Source organism: Musca domestica, unplaced genomic scaffold (assembly GCF_030504385.1).
Source record: "Musca domestica strain aabys unplaced genomic scaffold, Musca_domestica.polishedcontigs.V.1.1 26, whole genome shotgun sequence".
Classification (NCBI taxonomy): domain Eukaryota; kingdom Metazoa; phylum Arthropoda; class Insecta; order Diptera; family Muscidae; genus Musca; species Musca domestica.
The window spans coordinates 1,056,547-1,069,548 of record NW_026712283.1 but is presented as its reverse complement, the minus strand read 5'-3'; the positions used below and the strand labels follow the sequence as shown (position 1 = coordinate 1,069,548).

Sequence of the window (13,002 nt, the reverse complement as noted above, 5' to 3'; positions counted from 1 at the left end):
TGTGGTGGAGGTACTTGATGGAGTGGACCGATATAGTCCATTTTCGCACCTGACCTAGCACTTACGCAAATATTAGGATTCGCAAAGTTCGAACAAAATCGGATCATCCTTTCTTTTTCTGTGCAGAAAATAATTTTTTTTGCAAATTTCGGCCTTTTGTGGGGGAGGTACTTGATGGAGTGATCCGATATTGTCCATTTTTGCACCTGACCTTGCGCTGTTACAAATATTAAGATTTGCAAAGTTGGAGCAAACCCGGCTTATCATTTCTCTTTCTGTGCAGAAAATATATTTTTTGAAAATTTCGAACTTTTGTGGGGGAAGTACCAGAAGGAGTGGACCGATATTGCCCATCTCCGAACTCGATCTAAGTTTGACAAAAATATTACGATGTACAAAGTTTGGACCAAATCGGGTACTCCCTTCGAGAGTTATCGTGCGCACCAACCAGCCAGACAGACAGACGGACGGACATCGCTAGATCGACTCCAAATGTTCTGAAACGGATTTGGTCCAAAGAGACCTTTAGTCTAAAACGTTATTTCGACTAGGCACGTTTTGACCGTATCAAATGATATATACCCTCTGTAGCCATATGGCTGAGGGTATAAACTACCGACAACTACCAATTAATTAAGATCTTCCAATACGAAATTTAACACGATTCCGGTGAATATTGTCGCTTGCTTTCTATCTCAATTCGTAAGAAAGATAGCGTGATTACAACAGACAGACAGATTGACATCGCTATATCGTCTAGGAATTGTACCCTGATACACCTTGTAGGGTCTATCATATATATTTCCAGAGGTTACAAACGAAATAGAGTGGTGGAGGGTATAAAAAGAAGACACCTGTAACAGCGTTTTGAAAGTGCTCATCGAAAGTAACCAACATATGGAGACCCCCTTCCACACTTTTGGAAATTTTGTTGTGGAGAGCATTTTACGGGTGTGAGACACTTAAATACAAAATCGGATATATGGGACCTATAGTTATATCTTAATCGATTTTCACCAAATTCGATAAACTTTTTTCCAGGCTGATTTTTTTCGCCTGTGCCAAAATCAATCGATTTGCGCTTATATTACCCATTTTGTGACTGTATTTGACATGTTTCTCCGAATATCAGATGAGGATATATATGGATGCTAAATCTAAATTTTGACCGAATTTCTTTCTGATACGGTTCGTCATTGGGCCAAACAAATGATTTGTGCATCATTTCATCTATATCGGTCAATAAATGGGAGCTGTACTTTGCTCACAAAAATACATGAACAAATCAGCTGAATGACACACAGACATCCATAAATCGACTCAGAAAATAATTCTATGAGGATCGTTAAAAGTAGCTATTGGTCAATTAATTTCCTTCTGTATGTTAAACCAACGCACAAATACACAATACCCTGACAAAGAATTAAAAAATTCAAGAAATCTTTATTTCCATTATCATTTAATTTAAATATTATTTCTTGCGTTATGAGGCTTCATACAAAAATCTTTCGATATTCTCTATTTTGCCGATTTTAGCAATATTTTTAAAGGAAATTTGTCACTTGGAGTTCGTAATAGGCAGATAATTATCTAAAAATTGTTATCAATTGTTATTATTCTAATATGATTGCCTATTTAAGAGTTAGTTTGTCAACGGAATATACAAACAATCTTGAAAAAAAAATCTGATAAAAACCGTGTATTGAGTGAAAGGAGCTCCCATCATAGTTCAAACTTTTAATATTTAATAATTAATATTTCAATAATGCGTAGAATCTTAAATAAACAGTATTGGGCAACTGATTTATTTACCTCCCCAAAAAAGGTCAACATATTGGCTAAGAATAAATTCCTTATAAATTGAAATCAATGTTTGATTTTCCTCAACTTTTTTCATCACAATTGTTTTGTCCATATTAGAGCTAGTGTAAAAACGTAATATATTGGTTTAACCATGTTGGTGCAATCTCCTCAAAAGTTCGAAACCTTAAAAAAACATAAAACGAAACTAGTATCCGAAATAATTCAAACTTGGTTCGTCGTCATAAATTTATCAAACTCAAGTCAGGATCGATTATTAAAAATATTTTCCCCCTGCCTCCCCCAAAGAGTACAAGTTTTGAACAATAAGTCTGGTAACTTTGTATGTGTATGTGTATGCGTCTAAAACGTTCACAACTTTAAGTCTCTTTGGAGCAAAATATAAATAATAAATTACATTGTAATTAAATTACAACGGTTTTTAACGTTTCTTACATCGGCGTTTTTTTTTTTTTTTTGTTTCCGAAAGAAGTTTTCACCAACTTAACCATAAATACATTTTTACCTAGAAAATAGCAAAAAGTTTTCTAAACAGACATTGATGGCAGGATGGTAAATTCTTCTGGGAATTATGTGAGCTATGGAACTCAAACTGTTTTCAAAGCAATGTTATACACAAATAAGTTAATATTAATAATGAATGTTAATTTAAGAAAATGTATACAAATTTCTTCTAAAATCTATTAAAGCAATTAAGAGGGCTTGTTCGAAAAGTTAAATAGCCGTTAGATATTAGCAAAATTAATATTGATTAAAAGCGAACGGTATTTCCATAGAAAAGCATAGGTTTGAAAAGCATACGTTTGAAAAAATATATTGGAAAGTCATCAACAATTTCACACAAAAATATTGGCTTTCTTTTGATTTATTGATATCATTGTAGAATGTCTGGACTAGACTTATGTCATACTTTGACATTTATTGAAAACAACTTAGAAATATTTAAATATATATTGCATTTAATTGCCATGCATATATTGTGTATATTTTTATGCCCTCCACCATAGTATGGAGGGTTTATTAAGTTTGTCATTCCGTTAGTAACACCTTCTTGATCAGCATAAAATTCTATGTCGATTTAGCTATGTCCGTCCGTCTGTGGAAATCACTCTAGCTTCCGAACGAAATTAAGTGGTTTGATAAAATTTTACTCAATTGTATACTATGTCTGCAAGATTTCTGGTATTGAAAATGAGACATGTTGGTCCACGTTTTTGGTATAGCCCCCACATAATAGTACCTCCCTATTTTCGGTATTTTGGTGATGCAAGCGACATTATTCACCTGAAGTGTTTCCAATTTGGCATTTAAAGTTCGTAATGGATACCACAGCCCATGACAGAAAATTGTCCGTGCACGTCCACGCCGTCGTATAGCTCGCATAAAACGGCCCCTCTCCAAATTCGGTATCTTGATGATTTTAGCGACATTATTCATTATTGTGTCAAATTTGGCATTTGAAGTTCGTAATGGATACAACAGCCTATGACAGAAAATTGTCCGTGCATGTCCATGCCTTCGTATAGCCCCCATATAACGGCACCTCCGGAACATTCGGTCTTTTGATGATTTTAGCCGGATTGGTTTCAAATGTGGTTTTTGAAGTTCGCAATGAATATCACAGCCTATGACAGAGAATTGTCTGTCCATATATAACGATACCTCCCGATATTCGGTATTTGGATGAATTTAGCGACATTACTCACCGGAATTATTTCAAATTTGGTGTAATATGTTCGTTCCGGATACTACAGCCTAAAACAGAAAATTGTTTGTGTAGGCCCACGTCATTGTATAGCCCCATATAACGGTACCTCCAGCTATTCGGTATTTTGATGATTTTAGCGACATTTTTCGCCGGAATACTACAGCCTATGACATAAACGTGTCTGTGCAGGTCCACGTTTTAGTATAGTCCCCATGTACCCTCCTATATTCGGTATTTTGATTATTTTAGCTACTTTATTCATAGATTTTTTTTCTAGTTTCGCATTTGAATATTGTAATGGCTTATGACAAAATTTGCTTATGCATGTCCACGTCGTCGAATAGACCCTAATATAACGGCTACATTCGGTATTTTTAAGGTTTTTACAGAATTTTTAACGGATTTATTAATATTTTTTTTTTTTTTTTTTGAAAATTGCCAAATTCGTGCCAAATGTTCGACCGGGCCGAATCTACAGCTTTTTTTTTTTTTGAAAAATTCCAACAGATAAAAATACCCTCAAAAACAACACAGACTTATTTTTCCTTTCGAAAAATATGACAGCCAAAATTACATGTTTTGTTTTACTAATTGATATATCTTTACGGCTAATTAGGCCCACCTAGTTTTTTTCTTTCGTCTATTTTGCTACAATTTTCATAAATTTGTCAGTGACCGGGCTAGGTAAATGTGTTATCGACGCACAATGTCAATATAGCCAGTTATTGTTGTTTTATCAAACAAGGCTATGGACAAAACCCACATAACTGTGTGCGGCTACATAAATCATATCATATTTATATATGTCAAAGGAAATATAGAAAATTGTGTGAAAATTTATGATAACTAAACATGTGAACACATAGAAGCGTAAGTTTGGCCGCGATAAATTTATTATACCCTAAACTTAAATAAATGACAGACACTTAGAAATATTAAAAGTTTTCGGAAATCAATTCAGTCGGAAATTGTGGCATAAACCAATAGCAAGGGAAACTCTTTTCTAAGAATGGACCTTATCAATGTATTCTGGAAAGGCTTCATAGACTGGAATACAAGGAACTTTTAAAATATTCCAAATTGCTTCTACGCTTTGTCTGGGATATATGTGATAACGTGGACCTCTTAGTGAAATGTTCTCTCTGTATACGAATTTTCACTCAATGTGAACTCAACGCATCAAATAACAAAAAATTACCGTGGGACGGGTTAATATCCTCTGAGTAACTGAAACGTAATTCTGTATATAAAGCACCCGAAATATCTAATTTGATTTAAAATTGTTAATGAAATCGTGAGCCCATTGGGCAGTGACATTTTAATGTATTTGTGATTTTGCCGGGATTAAAAATATTCGCGGTTTGACATTAAAGTTATGGTTTACTTTACCCGATAAATATTGTCCGATTATCATTCAAAATTGGTTAGCTTCTACCCAGCCCATAACTCTAACTCCATGCTAATTTCCGACACTATTTGTTGTGGGTATTATTAATGTTGTTGGGCCAAAAATTATGTAACACCTCGAAATATTGGTTTCCCACATAGGAAAGTATACATGGATCTTCCTATCTCGCCGAGCTGAGTCGATCTAGCTATGTATGTCAGTCCGTCTGCCCATGTTAAATTGTAATCTCGCTACAGGTCGCAATTACGGCCCGATCCTCACGAAATTGAAAATGGAGGTGGGGTTATGGTCAGAATAGAATCCTATTGCTTTTGGGGTTGAATTGGACAAAAAAATTAAAAACTTAATCATTTTGCAGTTGCTCTACAGGTCGATCTAGCTATGAATGTCCGTCCGTCCGTCTGTCCGTCTGGCCATGTTAATTTGTAATCTCGCTACAGGTCGCAATTATGGCCCGATCTTCACGAAATTGAAAACGGAGGTGGGGTTATGGTCAGAATAGAATCCTATTGCTTTTGGAGATGATCGCACAATATTTAGGGGTTGAATTGGACAACTACATTGGACTACAGGTCGTAATTACAGACAAATCGATGCGGAAGTTTGGATGCGGCTAGAGCTTAGGGCTGGGTAGAAGCCTTCCGTCGGATAATATTTAGTACCTAAAATAGACCATAACATTAAAATAAAAGTCACAAATTTTCATTGAACTGCGAATATTTTTAATCCCGGCGAAATCACAAATAGACGAAAAGGTCAATCCTGACCGTTACGTACATGCCTTTAGTAAATATATCGGATATATATAGCGAAATATATACAATGTATATATTCAAAGGAAGGGGATATTAGTTGGAATGCTTATATATCAAGAATGGCTGGACCGATTTTGACAAATTTTGTCAATTCAGAATTCCCTCGTGGCACAAAAGAATAAAATCTAAAAAAATTGCTTAAAAAGATGTCAATAATGATGTTAATATAGATTTTGTAGTATTTTGTGACAATTTTTTTTTTTATTTTTTCTTATTTTTTTATCGCATGCTATTTTTTTAATATGGCTTGTAATATTGAAGTGTACATTTTGTATATTTTTCAACTTACAAAACAGGTTTTGTTTATACAGATTGAATTTATCATGCGATCTTCACGACAGTTTTGATAACGGTAGGGTTAGGCTCGGAAGGGCTCGGCCTATTGTTTTGAAAGATGTCCGCAAGATATTTAGGGGTTGAAATGGACCAACAACTAAAAATTTGCCTAATTTTGCAGCCGTTATAGAGGTCACACATAGTAAGCGGGTAGTACGGACCTCTATTTTTATGTGAAAATGACGTGGCGAAACCCAAAATACACAGAAAGCGAACTTCCGGCTTTTAATGCTGATTTCGTTGAAGAATATAGCCAAATATCGTAGACAAGCAAATCATATAGATGTCTATAAATTTGGAGGTAAAGAGAGGCATCTTGCTTTTGGAGATGATCGAAAAATATTTAGGGGTTTAAATGAACTAATCGACATGGAATTTTGCGTGCGACCTTGCACGGCTTTATCCTTTGCTTACTTGTTAATGGAAATATGATTTTTTTTAAAAAATGGTTTGTCTGTATGGAATGTATCCCATATCTTCCTAAAAGTATTGCAGATATCAATGTTAGATTATGCAAATTGAAAAGTTAACCTGAGAAAAATTTAACAGATTTTGACAGATCACAAATTGGGCAGATATCAGATGAAGTGGGTCAATATTGAAGATTTTTGCACCTGACCTGGGTTTGATATAAATGATAAAATATGCGTAGTATTCACCCATTTTTACTACATTTATATATTTGAACATTTCGAAATTTATTGGTGAATACAATAGAAGGAAAGAATTTCGTCCTATGGGACATAGTATCTGTAGCTGATATTTCAAATAGGCACAAAGCCTTTGTGGCCATATTAAATCTTAATTATAATGTTTAAATAAAAATCCATAACACTGAGGGTATAATAAAAATGTATTCAATGACAGTCTTTCCGGATTTTAATAAAACTACGTACATTAAAAAATTTTGTATAAGAAACTGCAAAAGGTACTTTGGTTACACCATTGGGAGTTTTCAGAAGCCTAACTAAGCATTAATTAAAATGTTGCATATTAGGCTAGACATGACATGACATCACAGATCAGCCTACCTCGACGGAACCTATCAAGACTTGTCACATTATATACTGTATGCTGGTTTATTGAAGATTCTGAGGGCACCTAAAACTCGAATGCAATAATTATTATAGCGACCGTTACATTACACATTATAAACCAAATAATCGTACGTGTTCTACATTACTTAACAACATTTTTTCTTATTAATATCTTTCACATGTTTTCCAAATAATTTTCCCAAAATCATTAAAAACTGACCCAAAATATTTCGACCATTCAATTATTCTAAAACTCCTTGCAAAATGGGATTAATTTCAATAGAACGTATTTCGACCGTGAAACAAAATATATTCCATCCCTCACACACCATCATTGTCTAATTTTTTTTTTCTTTATACTCATGAATATTTTTTGCGAAAATATTTATTTTTCCAAACAATAAACCTAATAAATAAAGTTTGCTATTTTTTTGTGTTCTTTATTTAACGATTTGCTTTTACAACGAAAATCAAACGAAAATCTATGCCTTTGCAATTGGATTTTGGGCTGCAGACACTTGAGCTACATAAAACGGTTTATTATTTTTCGACATAATATTCGATAAGTCATTAAGTGTTGTAATGGTTGTAAATCCCACAGAGAAGATAATAATTGTACGTATATTTAATGTGTGTGCGTAGTATGACAGTCTGAAGGCCTCAATGTCTATTGACTTGTCTGTTGTCATTCCATTGGTGAAGTGAAATCACTTCAAGCTATTTTTTTTTTGGTCGTTTCATTTCATTTCTCTTATGGTCGCTTCTGCATAAATGTATTAATATGACAAGAAAAATGAGCTTAACCTTGAATAGAGGCGATGCAGAGTAGAGTAGAAAAAAAGAAACACGAAAAGAAGCAGCAAATAATTTTATCTGGAATTTTGATATTTCCAAGAACTCAGTTGTCATTCATTTTCATAAACTGTAGGTATGGGTGTGTGTGCATCATTATCGTTATGTTTTCTGCAAGTCTAAGCATATTTTTGTAGACACATTCGATTGATTTGGACTCAGACTACTCCATGGCCTGCTGAGGCTTTTTGTTAGCCTTCAGCTTCAGCTTGACATGGGGTGAGATACTTGGAGACATTGATGTTGTCGATTTTTATTACTGTCAAGACTGTTTTCTCGATTTATCGATAAATAAGCACAAAAGTTGACAAACAAAAAATTCCATTACAAGTCTGGTGTGGCTAATAATTTCCACTTAATTTATTTAATAACCAATATTGGTTGGGCACAGAAAAAAAATTGGCAAGCAATTTTTGGCAACGATTTGGAGTCTTAAATTCGAAGAATTTTTAGTATAAAAAGGTATTTTTCATTTGAAAATGATACAAATTTTCATGGTAAATTATCCTTTTTTTTTTTTTTTTTTCTGATCGTCGTTTATGGTATTTAATCTTTTCTCCGGAATTCATACATATGAGTACGATAAGTTTAAATAGGCATTTTCAGAAAGTAAAAGATGATTTGATTGTTTGATAGTTATAATCCATTAATTAATAACACTGCGAAAAACTGTTATAAAGTTTTTAAAATATATTGCAATAAAAATATTTTTAACGTCGACTATACGAATATAAGCTGAAAGCAATTTTCCACAGATGAGATGTCAATGGGGCGTATGTGGTTCGTAACTGTATATTGTTACGTATACGCACTGGAGTACGTAACATGAGTAATTAAAACCACGAAATGTCTAAAGTTGGTCGGGGCCGACTATATGATGCCCCACGCCACTATGCTTATTTAGTAGAGCTCCCATAACAAAAAAAGTTTATATTGCGAATTTATGTGAAGTAGATTATACAAACTATGAACCTTATTTGAATGCGTATCATGGCCTTAGAGTAGTCACAATTTGGGAACTGTATCCAACTCTGAATCGATTTTCAACAAATTTGACGGAGGCTTTTGAACCTCTATTATAAAATAACATTGCCTTATAGTGCAGCTTTGTATCAAAAAATATTTATGGAAAAATATATATACCGGAGCGGGTTTCACCAAATGAAAAAAAATCGTTTGAATATGAAAAATTCTATCCAATTTAAGCTGATATTATATATATGGTAAACATTAAGCGTAAAATCGGATAAAGATGTATAGCGATCTCGATAAACTTTGGCAGACTTATTTTCTAACTAACTCTGATGGCCGGTATCAAATATCATTGATGTGGAGAGCAAATTACGCATGTATATATGTTCTGATTGAACATATATATGGGAGTTATAGATATATCTGAACCGATTTTCGCCAAAATTTGAAGTACTTGCCGCTAGGCTGCATTCCGTTCGATAGTGCCAAAATTAATGCCATTTGGGCTGATATAAGCAATTTGGTGCCACATCCAAATCCAAGCTATATCTAAATCTGAACCGATCCCGAAAAAAATTTAAAGAGGTGTTTTTAAACTCCATAAGTTATCTGGTACCAAAAATCATTGTTGTGGATTGCATATTACGCATGTACCCAAATCGGATGAAACATATTTGTGGGAGCTATAGCTGTAAATAAACCAATTTTCACCAAGGTACATTCTCTTTCACTCTCGACAACTGACCATTTGGTGCACAATTAACCCGAAGATAAATTGAAGATATACTGGGTGAGATGAAAAAACTGCAACCAACTTCAGACTGCTGTCATTTCTAAGCCACTCATCCGACAGTTTTTAAAATTATTCCAGTGACAGCTCATTATATTGTTTACAAGCGTACAAAAGCATTTTGGTGAGAATTTTCCAGAAAAAAGTTTATGCGTGATGGAACTCAAGGGTGATAGTGTGATTTCGTTATATTTGGCTGGACAACTACAAGTGGCTATCGTCAGAGCACTCCAGCATTTAAATGTGAATAAGTCTTTTGTGTCTCGTACCATCGCTCTTTACCGTGATATTAGTAGCGTAGCCCTACATCAAGGAAGTGGACGGAAGAAAACAGCAACATCAGCAGAAATGGTTCGAAAAGTAAAGAAGCGACCTGATCGAAACCCGCGTCGCAGTGGCCGAAAAATGGCTAGTGAGCTGAACATAACGCAGTATTCCATTCGGCAAATATTGAAAAATGAGAAAAATGAATATTACAGCGAAAATATTCTTGAGGATATATTAAAGCCTTGGACACGCAAAAATTTTGGCCGCAGACCATGGACATTCCAACAGGACTCAACACCCTCGCACTCAGCACGCGCAACCCAAGAATGGTTACAAAATGAGGTTCCTCGCTTCATTTCCAGCTCAAAATGGCCACCAAAATCTCCGGATACCAATCCGTTGGACTATTGTGTCTGGAGTATTTGGGAAAGCAAGGTTCAGACTAAAAAATTCCAAGGTGTTGATCACCTCAAGTAAGCTCTTCGCCGGAAATGGGCCAAAATTCCGCAGAGCAACATTCGAGCAGCGTGTGACGGTTTCATTGTCTGTTTGAGCACCATAATTCGTGCCAATGGTGACCAAGTCGAAGAAATCTAAACTTATTCTAAAAGTTGATGCTATTTCCGATTTTTTTGCTTTCATTCAATAAAATTAAAATAAAATTGTAAAAATTTTGGCGTTTGAATTTTTCTGCAGTCTGTATCTGAACCGATTTTCCCCAAATTTGAAGTACTTGTTTTTAATATGAATTTGGTCGGAATTACCAAAATTCAGTCCATTTAGGCTGATATTAGCCTCTTGGTACGCAATTAACTTAATATCGGATAAAGATACAATATCTCAATATGACTAGATGAGGTATTTTTGAGCTCTATAAGTTATCTTGTACCAAATATGATTGCTGCGGAGTGCATATAACGCATGTAAGGGACTTAAACACCCAATTCGGATGAAGCATATATATGGGATCTATAGCTATAACTGAACCGATTTTCACCCAATTCTAAGTACTTGCTTCTAAGCTGAATTAGGTTGGATTGCAGGTCATTTGTACATATATTAGTCATTTGGTGCACAAAAACCTGAAATCGGATAAAGACATATATGGGAGCTACATCCATTTCTCAACCGATCTTGACAAAATGTCACACACTTATTTCTCTGAGCTATGCATGATGTCTGCTACCAAAGATTATTGTTGTGGAGTGCATATTACACAGATAAGGTACTTAAAATCCCAAATCGGATGAAACATATATGTGGGAGCCATACCTGAACCGATTTTCACCAAAATTGATGCACTTGCACTCTACGAAATTCGGTTGGATGTGCCAAGATTTGGGTCATTTGAACTGGTATTGGCCATTTGGTGCATAATTAACCCGAAATCGGTAGAGGATATATACGGGAGCTATATCAAAATAATAACCGATTCTCAACAATTTCAATAGGGTTCGACCTCAGGCCAAAAAAAAATGGTTTGGAAAATTTCATCTCAATCGGATAATAATTGCGACTTGCATTTTGCAAAAATATATGTAAAAGCGGAAGGACGAACAGGCGGACTGACATTCATAAATCGGTTCAGAAAGTGATTCTATGAAGTTCCTCAAAAGTAACTATGGGTCTATCTCACTTCCTTCTCCATGTTAAAAACAAATGCACAAAAACATAATACCCTTACCACTATGTGGTGTAAGATAAACAGCAAAAAATCAGTCGCACTCATGAAACAAATGTTTCAAAAATATTCTACTTTGAACCGTAGAAGTGAAAAGTTCTCTTCGAGCACTGCCTTTATTAACATGTTTTTTGTGCCACATGGTATCAATATTCAGCTACGCCCCTTACCCATAAAAAGCTAAAATGTCTGATGAATTAGAACACAATTTCTTGTATTTTTTGACAAAGACATTTAAATTTCAAAATTTATTTATTTCTTCATCCGAGTCGCCTCAAATATAAATTATTCTCATTTCAAATTAATAGCACATATTAATTAATAGAACATAATTAAATGATGGACTTACCTATCAGAAATATTATCAGATGAATGATGTACCAGAAATTCTGTTGACTTGGTAATGGCAGCGTGAAATATTGCTGCTGGTGATGGTAGTGGCTGTGATGATGATGGCTTTGATGTTGATGATGACTGTGACTGTGACTTTGATTCTGGCTGTGATGATGGTGCCAATGTTGCTGAGGCTGCGGCTGCTGTTGGTGGTGGTGATGATGATTGTGGAAACTCATGGTTAATTCCGTTTCGCACAAAAATGTTGCTCCTTTTGTTGCGTTTGGTTTTTTTGTTTTTTAAATTTGATGCCCTCTTTTATCTCTCTTGGGGGATTGAAATATTTCAGTCTTTTTAGAAATTGTGGCGAAAAAAATATCTCAAAAGATAATTTATCATAAATGCTGTACAGCCGCCAACGACAACGGGTTATTAGGCAGTATTGAGCTTTTGTTTCACACTCACACCCAAACGTTCAGAACGCGCGCAGATATACAGATTATTTGGCTGATTATTTCCTTTCAGTTGCTAGTTTATTTAAATCTGAAAAACAAGAAAAAGAAGAATAAGAGGAAGAATAATTAAATCTTTGTTTTTTGTTGTTTTTGTGCTGTTGTTTATCATAGATAAAGATATTAAATGCTTGGTTTAAACTTTCACATTTTGTGTTGTGTTGTTAATAAATTATATTTTGCGCTTTTACTTATACATTCTATGCCAAAGGCAAGAATACAACTACAACAACAACACAAATGCGTTATTTTTTTTTTTTTTTTTGTAATCAAGGACAAACAACAAAAACATTATTTTCAAGCAATAATTAATCACTTGCTTTAGAGTAGTTTGCTAGCAAAGTTTATGGGTTGCTCCTCACCCATCATCTGTTATTCGGAACGCTGCTGGGTTACGCGTTATTAGCATTGATGAAGCTTTTCAAAATGTCAAATGGCTTTGGGTGGTGTTGGGTTTCCACGAAAAACCA

At 34.6% G+C, this 13,002-nt stretch overlaps 1 protein-coding gene across 1 annotated transcript in view; it reads right to left on the bottom strand.

Moving 5' to 3' along the window:
• LOC101899257 (uncharacterized) overlaps nt 1-13,002 on the bottom strand; it is a 348,103-nt gene that overhangs the window by 194,735 nt on the left and 140,366 nt on the right. The window contains exon 3 of the mRNA XM_059123944.1: nt 12,037-12,563. Coding sequence (XP_058979927.1) covers nt 12,037-12,259 — 223 coding nt within the window. The 5' untranslated portion in view covers nt 12,260-12,563. The remainder of the gene's footprint in view (nt 1-12,036; nt 12,564-13,002) is intronic.